Source organism: Lethenteron reissneri, chromosome 50 (genome assembly GCF_015708825.2).
Source record: "Lethenteron reissneri isolate LAM-NWPU_2019-01 chromosome 50, ASM1570882v1, whole genome shotgun sequence".
NCBI classification, from domain to species: Eukaryota; Metazoa; Chordata; class Hyperoartia; order Petromyzontiformes; family Petromyzontidae; genus Lethenteron; species Lethenteron reissneri.
The window spans coordinates 4,753,277-4,776,176 of NC_083828.1; the positions used below are offsets into that span (position 1 = coordinate 4,753,277).

Below are 22,900 nucleotides of genomic sequence, written 5' to 3' on the forward strand. Positions count from 1 at the left end.
AACGACACAGCGTGACGGATGGGTGGGTGGGTGGGGGGTAGGCATTCATCCAGCAGTGGATTAATAAAGGGACGCACGTTACTGTAATCTGGCCCGAGGTCTGGCTGACGAGATAAACTCTCGTCACTGCGGCACGGCTATTACTTTGCAATGCCGCTGCGGGCATCATTTACACGTCTGAGAACGACAGCACGGGGCAATACTGGCGCTGCCTGCAGACGGAAAACCAGATGTGTTGGGGACGTCTGGTACAGAACTCCACATGCCACTCAACCCGGATCATCGAGTTGCAGTCAAGTAGTGTGGAGTGTGGTGGCACGGGAGTAGCCTGCAGGAGGTTACCGAGGACCTCAATTCGTTATTTCAGGAGAAAATTCAACGCGACCAGGGGGAGAGAGACAGAGAGAGGGAGAAAACACGCAAACTTAAAATATACAGCAGCAGGCGTCAGGGTCGGGATCGAACCGACAACCTCCTGTATACCAGGCGAGGTAGTTCACATCTCCTAGCATCTGTGATGATGGAGAGAGATTGATGCAAATTCCAAATATACAGCAGGCGTCAGGGTCGGGATCGAATCCACAACCTCCTGTATACCAGGCGAGGTAGTTCACATCTCCTAGCATCTGTGATGATGATGATGAGAGAAAGAGACGCAAACTTCAAATATACAGCAGGCGTCAGGGTCGGGATCGAACCCACAACTTCCTGTATACCTGGCGAAGTAGTTAACATTTCTTAGCCACTGCGATGCCCCACGGAACCTCCTCCTCCCTGTCTCTCTCTCTCTCTTGCGGTCATCAAACCTACATTAACATCACCAGCCCAGGCCACTTATTTATGACCCTTGGGCTACATCCATTTCAAACCTTTTAATAACAGTCTGCCTCAGCAGCAGACCACGCTTTCTCACCTGATGACAGACGCTTGTGTTGCGCCCGAAACGTCGTGATTTATTTTATTTTCTACCCACGTGACTTTACCGAAAGAACCAAACAGTATTCACAATACCTGGATCGGTTCCTGTGGTTGGGTCTCAGCCGAGTCACCAATGTACGATCCAATTTTTGATCAGTCCACTGCCGGATGACCCTCCCCCATGGCGATGCTAGCCCCCTCAGCTCTCCCCGAACTGATTTCATATTTCTGTGGGGGTGGACAAAGCACTCAGGTGGTCGACGTATTTTTTGTGCTTTATACCGCACGGATGCGCAATTCCGTACAAAAGCGTGCACAGCCAATTAGGCTTCACTAAAAGGCATCTTGCCATGACAGAGACAGAGAGAGAGATGCTCCGGACACAGAGAGAGAGAGAGACAGCTCCAGACAGAGGCTCCAATTAACTTGAAAAGCGTCTCACTGTCCAAACGTGCGTGGAACTGCACCGGTCCATCTTACTTGGCAGGTATAACCCACTGAGCTGTATGGCTTCTTTTTCAGCCAAGTACTCTAACCGCGTGTTGATTCTGAATGTGGAGGGAAAACGGAGAAAAAACATTTCCATGCAAATTCCAAATATTTCGCAGATCTCCTGTGTACCAAGCGAGGTAGTTAACATCTATATCAGGGGCTAGGGAAATGCTGCATTCCGATGGTAGGGGCATTGGAGTGGAAAACTGTAGGTATTCGCCGACAGCACTTGCCCCATCGGCGTGGCAAAGGCTACACGGGGCAGCTTTGTCTTTGTGCGTACCCTGGTGATGGCGTGCGCCACCGCCATGCCCATCATCTCGACGAGCTGCTCTGGCGTGAAGCCGTAGTCTTCTCTCAGCTCCTTGTCGATCGCCACCGCCTCTTCCCGGCTGAAGCACACACGCACACATGCACACACCACACACGCACAAAGATAAAGATCCCCCGTATAGCCTTAACAGACTGTTGGGGCAAGTGCTGTTAGCGAGTAGCGCCTATGAAGGTCGGCACGGCACGCGAGGGGGTTGGTGGCCAACTCCACACACACAAACTGGCAAGACAAAGATCCCCCGTATAGCCTTAACAGACTGTTGGGGCAAGTGCTGTTAGCAGACACACACACACACAGGCAGGCACCAGCACCTACGAGTGCCCGCACAGCGCACGAGTACTGGCGGACCCAGGACAGGTTCGGGTTATCACTCGCCGCTTGTGTTGTTAGCCATGGTCGGGAATTGAACTCGGGTGGTTGGGTTGGCCGCTCTGGAAAACTAAAACAACATTCGGAGACGTCCCTCTTCAAATGTTCTAGAGGGGGGGAGGGGAGGGGAGGGGGGGCGCTGGAGAGCTGTCAACTCTCGACTTCTCGGTCTACGCTTCCACGCTCACGAGACGTCGTGGAATAGATGGCAGTCAGCCACACTTTGCCCCAGCGCACGCGACCGGAGACTCAGAGGCAAGGGTAGAGATGTCCAAGGTGGGGGGGCGGGGCCCCTCGCCCGCCCACCTCCACTCTGTAGCCCCCCCCCCCCCCATTACCCCCGCCCCCCGCGATGCCTTCAAACCGAAACGGAAGTATTACATCTGCCACCGCGACGCAGGAGCGCGGGGTCCCCCAACACGCGGGGCCCGGGGCAGTCGCCCTGATTCGTCGCACCTTGGGGACAGCCTCTGTTTGGGGTGGTACGGGGGGTGGGTGGGGGGGGGGGGCTGTGGGGGAGGGGGTCGGTTCATGAACTCGACCCGTTGTTGTAAATGCCGCGCCGAGAGATTGAATGGAAGCCGGCGGCCTCTGATTGCGAGTGCCATCAGCGCGGTGCCATTAAACGACGCGCGACCGTGGCGACATCGGCGCTCCGGGCAAACGGTAGAGAGAGGACAGGAGGCGTTGCGCACACCTGAGAAGCGGATTATGTAGGTGAGGTCTCGGTGATGGCCATGCACAAGATGATGATGATGTTGTTTGTTTCTTGATTTGAAGCTTTCGTGACTGCAAGAATCCATACTCTTTGGTTCTTTCGGTAAAGTCACGTGGGTATAAATAAAAGAAATTAAATCACGACGTTTCGGGTGCAACACAAGCGTCCGTCATCAGGTGGGACAACCACAGCCAGAAACAATTGCTGAAGTGGGCGAGAGGGACATGTGAAACACCAAAGAGCTTCATTGCTCATCGGATTCCTCCAGTAAAAATATTCCGATCCTGTTGTGCGTTTTTCTTTCTCAACCTGCTCCGTGTCGGTTTCATTTTGTACTCCGTGTAAATTCACCGTAGCGCGACCTCCCCATCCATAACCAAAATACGACGAGTAATAAACACATTACGCGTGAACCTTTTAGAGCGAGCGAAACAAAAAGGTGGGGGGCGCGCGGGGGGGGTGGAAGTGGTGGGGGGGGTGCGAAAATGATCGCGTGGCGGTGATGGAAATGAACCGACCATTGACCTCCTCTCGTTGCATTCCATTTTCACCATCAGCAGCACCATCGCGCTCCGTCTCGGGGGGGGAGTGGGGGGGGGGGGAAGGTCGGCAACCCCCGCGGCTCTTTCGTCGCACTGACCTCGTGACTTAATGTACAAAGGCAAAGATCGCCCCCCCCCCCCACCCCCCGGGTAGCCTTAACAGACTATTGGGGCAAGTGCTGTTAGCGAGCAGCACCTATGAAGGCCGGAACGGCACACGAGGGGGTGGGTGGGCCAGCACCATGCCCGACCGCCTTTGTCTCCCCAGTGGCAATGCTTACACACCGCACCGGGTACTCATTTGAGGCCGAGCCGACCTAGGGGGAGGCCCCAAGACCGATTCAGATATTCGTCACCGGTGTTGGCCGTGAGCGGGAATCGAACTCGGGTGAGTCGGGTTCGAAGCGCGGTGCGCTAACCGCTGCACCACCGCTCCCCACGTGTGTATTCACATTGCACTGCGTTTCATGCCAAATTCGACAACAACAACAAAATGGCTCGTTTTGTTATTTCTGCTTGCCGACCCCCCCTGCTCCATCCACATCTCAACGTTCAATCTCGGGGGGAGGGGGGGGGCAGCGGTGTGGAGATGCGAGGGGGTAAGGGCGGGGGGGGGGCTCTGGGGGATTGGGAGGGTGGGGTGGCGATGGGGGGGGGGGGGGCTCTGATCCGTGGACGGAAATGTGAATGAAAACTCATTTACTTGGCGTGTGTTTCACGAGTGGAGCGACGCGGCTCGGAGGCCGAGGGAGAGAGAGAGAGGGGGGAGAGTGAGAGGGGGAGAATTTTTTTAAAAATAAAATTACAAATATTACATAGAACACATAGGGGGAACATAGACATGGAGTAGGGAGAGAGGGGGTAGAGAGAGAGAAGGGGGGTAGAGAGAGGGGGTAGAGAGAGGGGGTAGAGAGAGAGAAGGGGGGTAGAGAGAGGAGATAGAGAGAGAGGGGGAAGGGGTAAGAATAGCAGAGCGTGACATCTTTCGTGAAATCTTTCATTTAAAAAGGGGGGAGGGGAGCAAATAAAGCAAAGCAATAAAAAAAATAACAAAAAAAACTAAATGATGAACGAAGCAAAGTGCCGACTACACCGAGCATCTTCTTGTTTCCTCTGATCGTAAAAATAAAAAAAAGAGAGAGAGGGGGAGAGAGAGGGGGAGAGAGAGGGCACACTTTGTGCAAGGGACGCGTGGCCTCTGAGACTGAAGGAAACCCAGGGTGAGGAAGGTGGAGCGCAACGACAAAGGTGCCCCGTGTAGCCTCCTTCAACACACTGTTGGGGGCAAGGCAAGTGCTGTTAGCGAGCAGCATCTATGAAGGCCCGCAGGTCCACACGCGGGGGTAGGTGGCCAGCACCAAAGACAAAGATACCCCCCCCCCCGTGTAGCCTTCACCGACTGTTGGGGCAAGTGCTGTTAGCGAGCAGCATCTATGAAGGCGGCAGGTCCACACGCGGGGGTAGGTGGCCAGCACCAAAGACAAAGATACCCCCCCGTGTAGCCTTCACCGACTGTTGGGGCAAGTGCTGTTAGCGAGCGGCACCTGTGAAGTCTGGAACGGCCACGCGAGGCAGTGGGTGGCCAGCACCACGCCCGGCCACCTTTGTATCCCTAGTTGCGATGTTTACGCTCCATACCAGGTACTCGTTTTGAGGCTGAGTCGACCTAGGTGAGGTCCAGGACCGGTTAAAACATTCGCCATTGGGATTCGAACTCGGATGGCCGGGTTTGTCGCGCAATGAGCTCACCACTGCACCACTGCCTCCCACACGTGCTCATATGTGCAGGGGGAAAAAACCCGGAGGACCCGGAGAAAAATCCACGTGACCACGGGAAGACAGACACGCAAACTTCAAATATGCAGCAGGCGTCAGGGTTGGGATCGAACCCACGGCCTCCTGTATGCCAGGCGTGGTAGACACCATCTCCTAGCCATGCATACAACATACATGTTCGGCGTGGTTCTGGGGGAGCGCGTTTCATATCGAATCGTTTCGCCAACACGATGGGTTGACTCTTTGGTTCTTTCGGTAAAGTCACGTATAAAGATAAAATAATAAATTAAATACTAGCATACGACGTTTCGATTGCAATACAAGCAATCATCATCAGGTCTAAATGAAATAGAAACACAAATCTAGATAACATACCAGTCAACACCCTACCCGGTTGATTACGTTATTCCTGAGAATGCTAAATTTGAGAGAGAGATAAAACACAGAACTAGAGACATATAGACAGACATATAAGCAGACATATCACAGAGATACATAGAGAGAGATACATACATAGGCACACAGAGAAACCACGCCTCTGTGTCGAGGCATTAAATAGAGAGAGGGGGCGGGGGCGGAGAGAGAGTAACGATGGGTTAACTTAATTTTTTTTACCGAGAAGGGGGGGATCTCAAAAAGGGGAGCTTTTGTAGTTGCTGAGTGAGTAACCGGCCGCGCAAATACATAAAAAGTGTTCCCAGCGATTACATACAAAAAGACCACACACACAACACGGAGCGAGACATGATGCTCATTGACCCAGACGCACCATCACCATTCATTCAATGCTACGGTTAAGACGGACGGCGGTCTCAATTATATTTGACAAATAAACATTTACGGCCCTTTTATGAATGGCACCGCCGGACAAAGGCCTCCCTATGCCTTGCAGTGTTTGGGCGTTTGTTTGACCATACTTCACCACGCCGGTCAGTGTGTGCCAGTGACGCAGTGGGCCTGGACCGGCTTGCGTTATCACTGCACTTGATGTTTTTCATGGCCAGGAATGGAACTTTTGGTCACCGGGTTCATAGTGCAGTGCTGTAAACTACAGGCTTTAGGGTGGTATTGATCCGAACCTTGGCTTCCATATGCGGTGACCGACACGTTCCACATATTTATTGATCATCGCCATCATCATTACCCTCATCATCATCACCTCCATCATCACCACCATCATCTCCATCACCATCATGATTACTGTCATCATCATAATCACCATCATTATCATTACCCTCATCATCATCACCTCCATCATCACTATCATCATTACCACCAGCGCCATCATCACCACCATCAACATCACCTCCATCATCATCACCACCATCATCTCCATCACCATCATGATTACTGTCATCATCATAATCACCATCATCATCATTATCATTACCCTCATCATCATCACCTCCATCATCACTATCATCATTACCACCAGCGCCATCATCACCACCATCAACATCACCTCCATCATCATCACCACCATCATCTCCATCACCATCATGATTACTGTCATCATCATAATCACCATCATCATCATTATCATTACCCTCATCATCATCACCTCCATCATCACTATCATCATCACCACCAGCACCATCATCACCACCATCACCTTCATCATAATCATAACCACCATCATCACCATCATCAATATCATTACCCTCATCATCATCACCTCCATCATCATCACCACAATCACCGAAATCATCATCATAATCACCACCACCACCACCACCATCATCATTACTCTCATCATCATCACCTCCATCATCACCACCATCATCTCCATCATCATCATAATCACCATCACCACCATCACTATCATTACTCTCATCATCATCACCATCATCGCTCGCTCAATGCACCACGTCGAGTATCTCAACTCAACCACCCGGCCGAAGCCTTCACCCACTAAAGATGCAACGTTGGGCCCAACGCTCCATGTTTCGGAATCAGAATCTTCACTGAGACTGCGGGAGGAGAAATCCGATGAGCTATGAAGCTCTTTGTCACAGATGTCCAGTCGGGGCACGGGGTCAGCAAGTTACACCAACGAACAATACAGAAACACGATAGGCGTACAGAACAGATCAAAGGTGAGCAAGTCACCACAAATAAATACAAATAAAGCGTGTAAGTACAGATTGCATAAACACATAAATTCCTGGAGAGTTTCCAACACAAAATGCAAGCTTGGGCAGGGCAACAACAACAACAACAGTCCCAGACCACACCAAGACGACAACACACAGTCCCTCCAGTGAATTGCACCATGAACATCACGGGTACTGGGGCTACGTAGCTCACGACACCCCGACATTCCAAGTTGAGCTTTTCACACATACACACACAATCTAGGCATGCGCCAGAAGGCGAAGCAAGATGCCTCCCCAAGCCAATTAATTAGAGAACTAATTTTGGTGATGTTGCTGCTTCCGTGTTGGCAGCGGTGCGCGCGCACAAACAACAACAACAACAACAAGCACGTCAACACACTCGTCAAATAGACTCGACATCACTGGCCTCACTTAGTGCTTGTGAAGGGCCATTGCCCGAAACGTCGCCTGTTCTATGCTTTCTTTTTCAGAGCGCAGTGTTATTGATGAATGTGTTGCAATGTATTGAGAATACGTTCGCCAGTTAGATAACGTTGCCAATCCAGCACTGTGACAATTAAAACACATTCCTGCGGAGGGAGCTGGTAGGAACGTTGGGTTGCTCGGTCAATGGCCAGGGTCAACGGCGGCGTGGTGTATTCCGCAAATATGCCCGACTGTGAGGGCGGGCACAAGCCGGCGTGAGTGGGTTAAACGTTGAGTTTTATAAGGGCACCACGGGGTGACCAGCCCCTCCCCACCCAGCCGCACCCCTCTTACCCCCAACCCAGCCCCACCCTCCCCACCCAGCCCCTCCCCACCCTCCCCTCTCCACCCAGCCCCTTCCCACCCTCCCCACCCAGACCCTCCCCACCCTCCCCTCTCCACCCAGCCCCACCCCTCCAATTTTTTGACGCACGACGGACGGACGGACACAATAATCCCCTGTGGGCTGGTGTAACCAGGAGGTTCCTACCAGTATAACAATACTAATGGCGATGATGACGATATATTTTTTGACGCGATTCCAACCGTATCGATTGAGAACATCGATCAATGCGAAGGGGATTCCAGCCAAATTAACCGGAACTTTCTGGGCAGGCCACGCATCGAGAAGCGGATCGGCGGGGCTATGAAATCACGATTGACATTTAAAAATAATCAGTACCACATAATACAATTCGTTGAAAAAATTTGTGTATTCTGAACTTCTTTCGCACCGTACGTAGCCAACCGCGATGCCGGGAGCGTGCAACGTGCCGCTGTGGTTGAAACGGCTTTATAAATAATAATTAGAAAAAATAATTAAACGTTCTAATTTTCTCGTGAACGCAAGCCAGACACGCGCGCGCACACACACACAAACTCTCAAAACCACCACCACCACCACCACAGCCGGGTGTAAAGGGGGAGGCGGTAATTGAATTTGCTGAGCGCGCGGTAGATGACCTTGCGTGCACGGAACACGTCGGTGAAATAGGGGGCAGCGCTTATTCGACAAAGGCCTGCGTGAATGGAGCCCGGATTGCATTCACTTCATTGACAAAAGTCTCAGACGAACCCCCAAACAGCAAAAAAAACATGAACAGAAAAACCCGGCGACAATCACGTCGGTGTCAATTCACGGGCGAATTTACCGCAGACATTTATTTACACACTGCCTAGGAATCTTTGCATTACCGCTTTTCAATGTGTTTTTTTATGTTAGCCGCACAAAACGAGGAGGAGGGGGTGGTTGGAATTTTAGACTCAATGGGGAACGCTGCCTGAACGCGTAAGCAACCTCGTTGGAATTTGTTGACCGTTTAATACGGGAGAGAGGCAGAGAGAGACACGCAAACTCCAAATATTACAGCAGGCGTCAGGGTCGGCATCGAACCCACGACTTCCTGTATACCACGCGAAGTAGTTAACATCTCCTAGCCACCGTGATGATGATGAGAGAGACGCAAACTCCAAATATTACAGCAGGCGCCAGGGTAGAGATCGCACCTACGCCCTCCTGTATACCAGGCGAAGTAGTTAACATCTCCTAGCCACCGTGATGATGATGAGAGAGACGCAAACTCCAAATATTACAGCAGGCGCCAGGGTAGAGATCGCACCTACGCCCTCCTGTATACCAGGCGAAGTAGTTAACATCTCCTAGCCACCGTGATGATGATGAGAGAGACACAAACTAGAAATATAGAGCAGGCGTCAGGGTAGAAATCGCACCCACGCCCTCCTGTATACCAGCCGAGGTAGTTAACATCTCCTAGCCACCGTGATGATGATGAGAGAGACACAAACTAGAAATATTACAGCAGGCGTCAGGGTTTAAATCGCACCCACGCCCTCCTGTATACCAGCCGAGGTAGTTAGCGTCTCGCCACCGTGACGCCTTGGGATGGGTAGGGGGACGGAGGGGGGCCACACATCACTCGCCACCAACGTGGAGTGTCTGTGGAAATTAAACTCAGGTCGCTGGGTTCACGGCGCAACGTGCCAATCGCTACACCACCGCTCCCCCCCCCCCGTTGCAATTACATATTATCATTCCTTCTCCTCCTGCTGCCACGGGTCACGTCCGTCTGCCCTGCGGCATCTCCGATGTGCACGGTTGGCTACGTGCGGTGCTAAAGAAGTTCAACACGTGTACACTCACACGACGGGAAGTCACTCCATCGCTGGCTGACCGTCTGTCCGTCCCGTCTGTCTGGCGTGGGCCGGTGTTTTTGACCGACGGTAACATTTGGAACTAAATTTCGATTTAAATCTTTCGTGACTGCAGGGATTCATCTTCTTGGTTCTTTGGGTAAAGTCACGTAGAAGGGAAGTAATCAAATAATAAAAATAAAACATGATAAAATGCAATTCTCACGACGTTTCGGCCACAACGCAAGCAGCCGTCCTCAGGTCACCTGCTTGCGTTGTGGCCGAAACGTCGTGAGAATTATTTTATTATGTTTTATTTTTATTATTTTATTACTTCCCTTCTACGTGACTTTACCGAAAGAACCAAGAAGATTTGGAACTCCGAACGTCGCCAAATCGTACAAATCTGGCCAGGTGGCCCGGCTTCAGAGCGAGCGGATCGCGATCGCAAGGTTAGCGAGTTCACATCCTGGCTGCGGGAGGGGACGTGGTGGGGAGCGGTAGTGTAGTAGCGGTCAGCGCGCTCTGCGCTACGAATCACCCGTTTCCCCAGTTCGATTCCCGCTCACAACCGACACGGGTGACGGTTATCTGAACCGGTCCTGGGCCTCCCCTAGATCGACTCAGCCTCAAATCAGTACCCGGTGTGATGCGTAAATATCGCCACTGGGGAAACAAAGGCGGCCGGGCGTGGTGCTGGCCACTCACCCCCTCGTGTGCCGTGCCGGCCTTTGTAGGAGCTCGCTAACAGCACTTGCCCCAATAGTCTGTTAAGGCTATACGGGGGATATGTCTTTGGTGGTTTATACAGCCCATAGTTCTTCCACGATCGATAAAATAGGTACCACTTTGTGTAGAAGTCAACAGCGGTTGTCGTCCGGATAGACCCCCCCCCCATCCCCCCGTCATAGGAATGTGGAATTTCCATCGCTCGCTCCGCAGAGCTGTAAAAGGGTAGATGCCCGCCAATGCGCCAATGCATATTTGAGTAGCGGGGAGACCACTTTGGATTTTTGATAAAATTTGTTTTAACAGCACGAGTAAATATTCCCACGAAACACAAGCGCAGACGGTAATTGCACAAAACCACATTTTTTTGTGTGTTGTTGTTGAGCTCCCGTCGCCATCATCAGAGGCTAACATTTTCCATTTTAAATCATGTCCCACGGTCCGGTAAATCTACAGCGGCGCAATCAAAACCCCCTTAATTTCCGAAAGACGGATCCAGTACAAACGCGCCACGTGTCCTTGAACGGCGCTCCGCACAGCTGACAGCGATTTTATTTATAATAATTATCACCATCGCCATCACCGCGACAAGATCGCCTTGGAAACAACATCAGCATCACCATTGACCAAGCAACCACAACCACAACAACAACCACCACCACAACCGCATTATATTTTTTCTCTTTTCTCCCGCCGCGTTTGCCGAATGGAACGGTCGCTTTGTTGGCTCGAGCTTGAGTAGAAATAAAGAACAAACCCATCCCCCCCCTCCCCAAGCCATTAGTCCGGGACAGCAGCCAACGCGAGTTACATTCATTAGCGGCCGTTCGCGATTGCTTAAGGAGGTTAATTAAGGCCTGGGAGGGAGGGTGGGTGGGGGGGGAACATTGGGCCGCACACCGCCGTCTGTGATTGGTTGTTGTTGTTGCAGCCAGCAGCATGCGGACCATCCACCCCGCAACGCTGCCTCCTGTCGCAATTAAAAAAAAACGCAACACGTCGACGCGGAAGGAATCTGATGAACCACGAAGCTCTTTATTATAAACACGCTTTTATTTAACTCCGTCTGTTGTCGTATCATTAACAAATATTGTAACTAAATTTTTACCCACTTCCCAATGTGGTATCGACTGAAAACGTGGTATAGGCATGTCGTACTGATGACAATACTATATTCTTTCATTAAAATTTTAAAATATATTTCTAAACATTTTACACGCTTTTATTTATCTCACTCTGTCTGTTGTCGTATCCTCAAATCTTGTAACTCTATTTCAACCGTCTTCCCAATGTCGTATCGACTGCAAACTTGGTATACGCATGTCATACTGATGACAATACTATATTCTATCATTCAAAATTAAAAACATATTTTTAAACGATTTTTTTACGGGTCTAATTGTCCACGCTCCACTCACGTTGCCTGTAAATCACCACGGCCCCTTACGTTATGCCAAGCTGCGGGGCCACTTCCTGGAGTCGTGGAGTTCTGCCATTACGAGTACGGTACATTTCATTAAAGCGTGTTAAAAAAAAGTTTGTTTAAATATTAAATTTTTCTCACGGGCGTCCAAATGGTTGACACCACGACCTAGGCTCGCAAGCCCCGGGTTCGTGAACCCATCTGTGCGGACCGTCACGGAGTGTGGTCCCCTCGTGTGCCTAGAGGTGATGGGAGTTTTTTTGGTTTTTTGTTTCCTCTCTATCACCGGCCACTCTGGCTTTAGCGCCCACGTGCAACAACAAAAAACAATTCGGGTTGAGAAGGCGGCATCAACAATGAGCCTTCGGACTCAGTGAGGCTTTCCTGAATGAATGGCTCTGCTGACCGATGATGCAATGTGTTACTAGTGCATGGTAACGTCATGTAAGCTCATATTTGCCGTTTTTATATGAAAGTCCAGTTATCTACTTACTGATTTAACAAAAAAAATCTAAGTGTTTTTTTAATCAAACCAACATAGGGAGAGACTCATCCGCTGTTCACAGCCTCGACCTAGTGGTGGAAATTCCACGTTCCTATGGCAGGATACCAGCTGTTATTATTCGCTACGAATGAATAAGTGTTGCGTTGATTTAAGCTCTGAAATACTGTCCAACGTGTATTTATATCCCGTATAAGCGTGCCCATCTCAAGATATTGTACGGCAAGAGTGCATTTTTGTTCTACACAGACTCACATAGAGACCTCGAGACTCACATAGAGACACAGAGGCTCACGCAAAGACCCACAGACTCGCATGTAGACTCACAGAGGACCCATAGCATTTATGAGACTCATAGACTTACACAGAGATGATCAGATCGAGATAGAGACCTGAATACATGGCAATGCAGCGGCGTTGAACAAGACCACATCTGAACGCGCTGCACAGAATGAGAATATTTATTTCTGCTGGAGGAATCCGATGAGCTATGAAGCTCATTTTCACACATGTCCAGTCGATTTCACAGATGCCCAGTGGGGGACATCAGTAGGACACGTACAGGCACGGCGGGCTCGTGTTTACTTCAGAGAGAGAGAGACCGAGGGAGCCGGTCTTAAAGGGAGAGAGGACACGCGGGAGGCATTGAACCTTGACTTGAACAAGGGGCAAACGAGCTGACATCAAGAGGTGTTTTGGAGGAAAGGGAGCCGGTTTTATTTTTTTTTTGACTGTGGGGCGCAACAGAGGAGCATGGGCGACCTCCCGCCGAGCAAAGGTTCACTTGGGGTGCGTCAACAGAACGTCTTAGCACGTGGGCTGTCGTGACCAATATCATCCATAATACAGGGGGGGTTTGGGGGGTGAGATCACATAAATATATAAACGTGTCGTTAAACCCGCCAGCACAAAACACAGCCAATTAGTAAGATGTGTCACGTACACAGAACGTGCCAATTCGTCCCGAGTACAGCCACTACGAATTGTGCGTTGGAGAGCCAAGCCACGGCATTTACAGCACGACGTTTCGCCAGTAATTACAACTAGCTTCATCAGGCGCATTAGCATGGCTTGCGGCACAACGCCGCTCAGCGAGTCTGTGTGTCTCGCCGTGCAATGGGTGTCCCCCCCTCCCCACCACGTGTTCTGCTCTTCCCCGCCAGCTCTTGCGAACCGGTTTCTGCTCCGAGCAACTCGTTGTGGCCCGTGGGCGCAACGACGGGAAGGGGGGGGGGGGGAAGTAGAGATCAAGGATGTAGTGTGTAGTGGGTGGGTGGGTGGGCAAAGCAATGAGAGAGGGAAGAGAAAAGGGGAGAAAGAATGGGGAATGAGAGGAGGAGGATTGGGAAAGGCACGGAGCTAGTGGATCAGGAGAATCAGAATAAAGGACTTGTATTTCGATTTAAAGCTTTCGTGACTGCAGGGATTCATCTTCTTGGTTCTTTCGGTAAAGTCACGTAGAACGGAAATAATAAAATAATAAAAATAAAACATAATAAAATAATGTTTTATTTTTATTATTTTATTGAAATAATAAAATAATAAAAATAACACTTAATAAAATATGTTTTTCTTTTTATTGTTTTATTTTTTCCATTCTACGTGACTTTACCGAAAGAACCAAGAAGAAGAAAAAAAAGGATTTGTATTTATACTGGAGAAATCCGATGAGCCGTGAAGCTCTTTCTGTGAAACCGGCTGGTGTAACACCGACACCTCCACGTGGCCTGTCGCGTGAGCAGCATGAAGTCTCGTGGACTTTTGAGTGTAACTTGGAACGGCCGTGGAAGGCCTCTAACCAACTTCGTGATTCTTAACCTTTAATGCAGCCCAGCACCTATTTATTAATAATGTTCATAAATACACCGGGTTTGATCAAACTAAGTGAGTCGTAGCTTAATTTGTGTTTCGATTATTTACTTTGTCCAAAAATAAAAATCTGCCCACGTCTCGCACCCCGAGGAGGTGCACCCCAGGTGGGGAGCCGCTGCCCGAGTGGAATGTTTCTTTCGCCGGCGGTTGTGCGAGCGAGCCGTCATTGCAGGGCTGCGCCTTTAACCAATAGCCGACTACAAAACGACCAACGATACAAACAATATCCTGTTCGTGCACAGACTGCCTCTGGGAGAAACAACAACTGCACAAGTGCTCCGCGTACGCAGTGAAGGATGGTGCACTGTGTCCGGAATAAATGAGAATGCACTTATCCACGGCATTAGCATCGGGGGTCGCTCATTCGTGTCGGCGCGGGTTCTTTGACAGGCTGCGCCACAAGTGTGCAGACGCAGGTGGTGTGAAGCTTTCTACTGCCATTTCCACTCCCCACACACACCCCACACACGCACCCCACACACACACCCCACACATACCCCACACACACACGCCCCACACACACACCCCGCACACACACCACACACACACACCCCACACACACACCACACACGCACCCCCTACACACACACCCACCCCACACACACCCCACACACACCCCCCCGAACACCCCCCCACCCTCTCTTATCCGTGCACACAGCTGATAAGAGGATGTATCTGGCGCTAGCAGCACACGGGGCTCGTCAACCTGCGGACGAGTAGCCGCGCGCGTCTTCAAGCAGGAGGAGCGGTGGGGGGCGAGGGGAGGGGGTGTCGAGGGGGAGGGGGGGCTGGTGGGGGGCGAGGGGAGGGGGTGTCGAGGGGGGGGGGCTGGTGGGGAGCGATGCGCTCCCCCCGTGACGACCCGGTCGGTCCTCCTCCTCTCTCCCCGCGAGCCGCGGTCTCGAGCACGAATCTGCTCCTCTTATCTCCCGGAATCCAATAAAGGATGGAAGAGACAGAGAGAGAGAGGCATGTGGGGAGGGGGTGGAGGGAGATGACGCTAATAAGGTTCTGAAGTTGTCTTCTCAAATCTCTCCCTCCCACCTCCTCCTCCTCGTCCATCCTCCAGGTGTCTCCTGTCGCCAGAGGTCGCAACCGGGTACCCGATACCCGTACCCTACCCGATACCCGGCTACCCTGGTGCGGCCGGGTACGGGTAGGCCGTGAGTCACTGGTGAGTAACCGTTTGTCACTCATTTCGGGTAGGGTACGGGTAGGGAACGGCTACCCGTACCCGGCCGGGTACGGGTACCCGTTTGCGACCCTGGTGCGGCCGGGTACGGGTACGGGTAAGGAATCAAAACCCGTTTGCGACCTCTGCCTGTCGCCTCTCGCCCCGTTCGCGACCGACCCCGGGGCACGTTCGTCGCGGGGCGCCATCGAGGGCGGCTCGAGGGAGTCGCGACTCGCGCAGGGCGCTGGGGAAGTCGCTGCGCTACGGAGAAACCCCCCGGCGAGCCGAGTTCGATTCCAAGCTCACGGCCGGTGACGGTGATCCGAATCGGTCGTGGGCCTCCGCTAGGTCTGTGTGTGTGTGAAAGTGTCTGTGTGTGTCTATGTGTGAATAAGTGTGTCTGTGTGTGTCTGTGTGTGAATAAGTGTGTCTGTGTGTGTCTGTGTAAATGAGTGTGTCTGTGTGTGTGAATGTGTGTGTGTGAATGTGTGTGTGTGAAAGTGTCTGTGTGTGTCTATGTGTGAATAAGTGTGTCTGTGTGTGTCTGTGTAAATGAGTGTGTCTGTGTGTGTGAATGTGTGTGTGTGAATGTGTGTGTGTGAAAGTGTCTGTGTGTGTCTATGTGTGAATAAGTGTGTCTGTGTGTGTCTGTGTAAATGAGTGTGTCTGTGTGTGTGAATGTGTGTGTGTGAATGTGTGTGTGTGAAAGTGTCTGTGTGTGTCTATGTGTGAATAAGTGTGTCTGTGTGTGTCTATGTGTGAATAAGTGTGTCTGTGTGTGTCTGTGTAAATGAGTGTGTCTGTGTGTGTGAATGAGTGTGTCTGTGTATGTGTGTGTGAATGAGTGTATCTGCGTGTGTCTGTGTGTGTGTCTGTGTGTGTGTCTCTGTAGGGGAGCGGTAGTGTAGTGGTTAGGGCGCTGCGCTACGACCCCGGTGACCCAAATTGGATTCCCGCTCACGACCAACACCAGCAACGATTATCTGAACCGACCCTGTACCTCCCCTAAGTCGACTCGGCCTCAAATGTGTACCTGGTGCGGTGTGTAGGAAACAGCGCCACTGGGGAGACAAAGGCGGCCGGGAGTGGTGTTGGCCACCCACCTCCTCGTGTGCTGTGCCGGACTTCGTAGGTGCTGCTCGCTAACAGCACTTGCCCCGACAGTCTGTTAAGGCTATACGGGGATACGTTGTCTTTGTTTTTCTGCGTGTGAGGAGCGGTGGTGTAGTGGTTAGCTCGCTGCGTTATGAACCCGGCTGACCCGAGATCGATTCCCGCTCACGGCCACCGGCACTGGTGACGATGATATGAACCGGTCCTGGGCCTCCCCCCCCCCTAGGTCGACTCAGTCTCAACACGACTTTTCGGATTGACCCCCAACAAACTATGACGTCACGTCCGTGCTTTTCCCAGCTGCTCACACGCGCCCGTCTGTTGTGATCGCGAATCGATGCAAAGGACACAGAGACTGCCCCCTCCCCGCACACCGCGGCAATAAATGCCAAACTGATTCCCATCGACAAACAGCGGGATATTAACAGCAAATAATAAATGAATACATACATCGACATAGATAGATCCATCAATAATGAAGGATCTCTTACATTTTACGCCGAGGCAATTAATGAGAGCGACAACCATCACGCAAAATCATTTCCGCGTGAAGGAATTACGACCGCGATGAATTACGCAAACGCGTAATACTCATCGAAAGCCGCCCGCTGATTTTGGGGTTTTCTCCCCTTGTTTATTGTTCAGAAAATGTCTCGAAGCGTTGATGTACCTCCCTGTTGTGCTTGGGGCGCAGCAGGGGTCTGTGTGTGAGTCTCTGCGTCTCTACGTGAGAAGCTGGGTGTCTGTGTGAGTCTATGGGTCTCTCTGTGAGTCTGTGGGTCTCTGTGTGAGTCTGTGGGTCTCTGTGTGAGTCTATGGGTCTCTGTGTGAGTCTATGAGTCTCTGTGTGAGTTTATGGGGCTCTATGTGAGTCTGTGGGGCTCTGTGTAAGTCTATGGGTCTCTCTATGAGTCTGTCGGGCTCTGTGTAAGTCTATGGGTCTCTGTGTGAGTCTCTGCGTCTCTACGTGAGAAGCTGGGGCTCTGTGAGTCTATGGGTGTCTCTGTGAGTCTGTGGGGCTCTGTGTAAGTTTAAGGGTCTCTCTGTGAGTCTGTCGGGCTCTGTGTAAAGTCATTTGTGACCAGGCTGAGACCATCTGCACTTGGAAATCTCGTCTCATCACGTGCGGCTGAAATCCAGATTCAAACACAAGTTCGTAGCTGAGCGCACTTCACTACAAACCCGGCCACCTGAGTTTGAGTCCCTGCGACGGCTACACATCGGCGGAGAGTGACACCTGAACCGGTGCTGGCTGATCCTATATTTTCACCAAACCACACTGACCCCACACGCTGAAGTATGATCAGACAACCTATAAATGATCATTATTATTGGTATGATTGGGTTGTCGGCTGTGTGCGTGAGAAGCCACGTGTGGAAACAGCCAACAGCCGTGAATATCCATCGTGGTGAAGTATGGTCAAACAACCCCCTGTGACCGACAGGGCATTGCGGCAGGGGTGGGGGTGAGCATGGAGAGGGCTCATCCTTCAGCGGCTTCATCTTCCTGGTTCTTTCGGTAAAGTCACGTAGAATGGAAATAATAAAATAATAAAAATACAACATAATAAAATTATTCTCACGACGTTTCGGCCACAACGCAAGCAGCCGTCCTCAGGTGAAGACCAGGTCTGTCGGGGAGACAGCGTCTGAATGAAACAACACCACGCTTGGAGCGTATATTTAAACTGGGTTGGAAGATGGGAAGGTGCGCCTTGACAAAATAATTTTCATATCAAGAGGAATTCAGCGGCTTGTTTAAAGTGCTGGAAAAAATAAACAAAAAATGTTTCGCTGAAGTCCACATCCCAACGTGGCTGTACATTTACGGGAACAGAAATCGCGAGAAGGGCAAATTGAAGCAAGCATCGAGCCATTGATGCTCGTCTCGCGTTTACAGCCCTGCAGAGCCGCTTCTGGAAATTCCACATTCCTATGGCAGCGGCGAGTCAATGCATGTACGTTGAACTTCTTTCGCACCGTACGTAGCCAACCGTGCTAATCGGAGGTGCGGGGGGAGGACAACAAACTAAACACAACAGAAAGCAGTTGTAAAGAAATGAGTTTTCAATATAGATGATTTACAAATGCATCACTTCAGTGGCTTACTCATATCGGAAGAGCGTTCCAGACGGCCGCAGAAGCGACTATGTGTTGTGTATAAATCAATCAAAGTGTATTGGTCGCATACACAGTTAAGCTGATGTCTAACAAATAAACAAACATTAGAAAGACAGATTAAAAAAATCACGAAATACCCGTGAGTGTGTGTGTACATGCCGGCCTTCATAGTCGCTATTCCCCCCCTCGCCCCCCAACACCCACAATTTGAACTCGCGACCTTCCCAATGCGAGCCGCGCCCGGCACACCACGTCCAGTATACCCCCCCCCCCTCACCCCACCGCCCCTCCACCACCCAACCCCTACTAACCGCGGCCACAAATCCCCGTGCCGCCTGCTGGAGTCCACCGTCGAACCGAAGGCGAGGAAGAGGAGGCAGGGGGGGGGGGGGGCTGGCATGGGAACGCCCCCCCCCCAACTGCCCCTGTCCCCCCCGTCCCACCCCCCCCAACTGCCCCTTGCCCTACCCCTCCCCCAAACTGCCCCCTACTCCCCCTCCCACCGCCCCAACTGCCCCCTGCACCCCCCCTACCACCTCCCCCCAACTGCCCCTTGCCCCCCCTCCCACCACCCCCCACCGCCCCCTACACCACTGGTCCCCGGGCCATGCGGTCTATTTTTAGGGGACACGGAGTGGGAGACGGAGTGGGAGACGGAGTGGGAGACGAGTGGGGGGAGATGGAGTGGGGGGAGACGGAGCGAGAGATGGAGTGGGGGGCGGAGTGGGAGACGGAGTGGGGGGAGACGGAGTGGGAGATGGAGCGAGAGACGGAGTGGGGGGCGGAGTGGGAGACGGAGCGAGAGACGGAGTGGGGGGAGACGGAATGGGGGGAGACGGAGTGGGGGGACACGGAGTTGGGGGGAGACGGAGCGGGAGTGGGAGATGGAGTGGGAGACGGAGTGGGGGGAGACGGAGTGGGAGACGGAGTGGGAGTGGGAGACGGAGCGGGAGTGGGAGATGGAGTGGGAGACGGAGTGGGGGGAGACGGAGTGGGAGACGGAGTGGCGGGACACGGAGTTGGGGGGAGACGGAGCGGGAGTGGGAGACGGAGCGAGAGACGGAGTGGGAGATGGAGTGGGAGATGGAGTGGGAGATGGAGTGGGAGGCGGAGTGGGGCGAGACGGAGTGGGGGGAGACGGAGTGGGGGGAGACGGAGCGAGAGACGGAGTGGGGGGCGGAGTGGGAGTGTGAGACGGAGCGAGAGACGGAGTGGGGGGCGGAGTGGGAGTGTGAGACGGAGCGAGAGACGGAGTGGGGGGCGGAGTGGGAGATGGAGTGGGAGACGGAGCGAGAGACGCTGCGAGCGACCGCGCTGACGAGACGGGGGGTCGCCTGCACTGGAGACGAGGCGACGGGGCGGTGACGCTCAGCACTTTTGACGGATCGCAGACGCGCCCTCGGGTCGTCGTGTGTTGGTTGTGTTGCATTCTGAATTAGAAAGTTTGTTTCGACTTTTACCGTCTAAGGCCCCAACGGAGCTGTGTAGATGATGGTTTTTTTTTAAACCAGAAGCGACCTGAATAGAATGATAGCTCAACAAAGTGTGACTTATCATCGTGTGGAAATGTATAGCGGACAAATACTCTAAACGCATAACTACGGGGGAGAGAGACACGCAGACTCCAATTATACAGCAGACGTCAGGGTCGGGATCGAACCCACGACCTCCTGCATACCAGGCGAGGTAGTTAACGTCTCCTAGCCACCGTAATGATGATGATGATGAGAGAGAGAGAAAGTCACGCGAGTTCCAAATATAAAGCATGGGTCAAGGTCGGAATCTAACCCACGACTTCATGTATATCAGGCGAGGTAGTTAACATCTCGCCACCGTGATGATGATGAGAAAGAGGGACACGCGAACTCCAATTATACAGCAGACATCGTCAGGGTCGGGATCGAACCCACGACCTCCTGTGTACCAGGCGAGGTAGTCGACATCCCGCCCCCACTCCCAACCCCCCACACAGAGTTGCTGAGCACGGTGACCCCCCCCCCCGCACCCCCCCCCGCCCACACCGTCCACAAAAAAGGCCCCAAAACGCCAAGCGGTCAGCGACAAACAGCACGAGCGAGGTTGTGAACGATGATGGGAGGAGATTCCCAGTGCGATAGGAAGAAGCAGATGAGTGTTGTGGCGTGAAGTGTGGTGAGTGCGGAGCGGGTGGGTGGGTGGGTGAGTTAGTGAGCGGATGAGTGAGTGAATAGGTGGGTGATTGGATGAGTGAGTGGGTGAGTGAGTGGGTGGGTGAGTGAGTGGGTGAGTGAGTGGGTGAGTGAGTGGGTGAGTGAGTGGGTGAATGAGTAGATGTGTGAGTGGGTGAGTGAGTGGGTGAGTGAGTGGATGAGTGAGTGGGTAAATGAGTAGATGTGTGAGTGGGTGAGTGAGTGGGTGAGTGAGTGGGTGAGTGAGTGGGTGAGTGAGTGGATGAGTGAGTGGATGAATGAGTGGATGAGTGAGTGGATGAGTGAGTGGGTGAGTGGGTGAGTGAGTGGATGAGTGAGTGGGTGAGTGAGTGGGTGAGTGAGTGGGTGAGTGAGTGAGTGGGTGAGTGAGTGGGTGAATGAGTAGATGTGTGAGTGGGTGAGTGAATGGGTGAATGAGTGGATGAGTGAGTGGGTGAATGAGTAGATGTGTGAGTGGGTGAGTGAGTGGATGAGTGAATGGATGAGTGAGTGGGTGAGTGAGTGGATGAGTGAGTGGGTGAGTGAGTGGGTGAGTGAGTGGATGAGTGAGTGAGTGGGTGAGTGAGTGGATGAGTGAGTGAGTGGGTGAGTGAGTGGATGAGTGAGTGGGTGAGTGAGTGGGTGAGTGAGTGGATGAGTGAGTGGGTGAATGAGTAGATGTGTGAGTGGATGAGTGAGTGGGTGAGTGAGTGGGTGAGTGAGTGAATGAGTGAGTGAGTGAGTGGGTGAGTGAGTGGATGAGTGAGTGAGTGAGTGAATGGATGCACTATGATGAACTTCTTTCGCACCGTGCGTAGCCAACCGTCCTAGTCGGAGGTGCGGGAATGAGTGGGTGGGTGAGTGAGAGAATGAGTGAGTGTTGTGGTGACCTGTAGTGTGGTGGTGGTGGTGGTGTAACAAAGTGTGATGGTGGTGGTGGTGTAACAAAGTGTGATGGTGGTGGTGGTGATGGTGGTGGTGTAACAAAGTGTGATGGTGATGGTGGTGATGGTGGTGTAACAAAGTGTGATGGTGGTGGTGTAACAAAGTGTGATGGTGGTGGTGGTGATGGTGGTGTAACAAAGTGTGATGGTGATGGTGGTGTAACAAAGTGTGATGGTGGTGGTGATGGTGGTGGTGTAACAAAGTGTGATGGTGGTGGTGGTGTAACAAAGTGTGATGGTGATGGTGGTGTAACAAAGTGTGATGGTGGTGGTGATGGTGGTGGTGTAACAAAGTGTGATGGTGGTGGTGGTGATGGTGGTGGTGTAACAAAGTGTGATGGTGATGGTGGTGTAACAAAGTGTGATGGTGGTGTAACAAAGTGTGATGGTGATGGTGGTGTAACAAAGTGTGATGGTGGTGGTGGTGTAACAAAGTGTGATGGTGGTGGTGGTGGTGATGGTAGTGGTGTAACACAGTGTGGGGGTGGTGTAACAGTGTGGATAAGATGACGAGTCCACCACGTGAGTGGAAGAATGAATGAGCGAAGTCCATGCGTCAACCAATCGTGGTGGATTCAATCAGTCAAGCAGTAGAGAGAGAATGGTTGCGGCTTTAAAACAAATTATGTTTTGAAGTGCATTTTTTACGTGTTCAATCTTGCTCCAATATAACATTGTTCACGTATCGGACGACTTTATGTTGTTGATGTTAATTTACGAAAATGTAATATTGCCCCGATAACCTTTCGTGAAGAGCAACTGCTTTGGATCGGTGGTTCCTGTAATGTGCGTGGGGGTGTTGGCGATGGCGGTGGGTGGGAATCACACCTCTGGATGCTCGGTGCATATTTACAACAACAAAGGACAAAGATCCCCTCCCCGCCGTACAGCCTACGCAGACTTTTGGGGCAAGTGCTGTTGGTAGCGAGTTGCACCTACAAGGCGCACGAGGGGGTGGCTGGACCAACACCA

General features: G+C 52.0%; 1 protein-coding gene across 2 annotated transcripts in view; it reads right to left on the bottom strand.

The window, feature by feature from the left end:
* The window catches only part of LOC133355205 (yjeF N-terminal domain-containing 3-like), an 86,958-nt gene that overhangs the window by 12,813 nt on the left and 51,245 nt on the right, over window positions 1–22,900 (bottom strand). For both annotated transcript variants that reach the window (XM_061572565.1, XM_061572564.1), the window contains exon 2: window positions 1,694–1,802. In XM_061572565.1, the coding sequence (XP_061428549.1) occupies window positions 1,694–1,802 (109 nt within the window). The remainder of the gene's footprint in view (window positions 1–1,693; window positions 1,803–22,900) is intronic.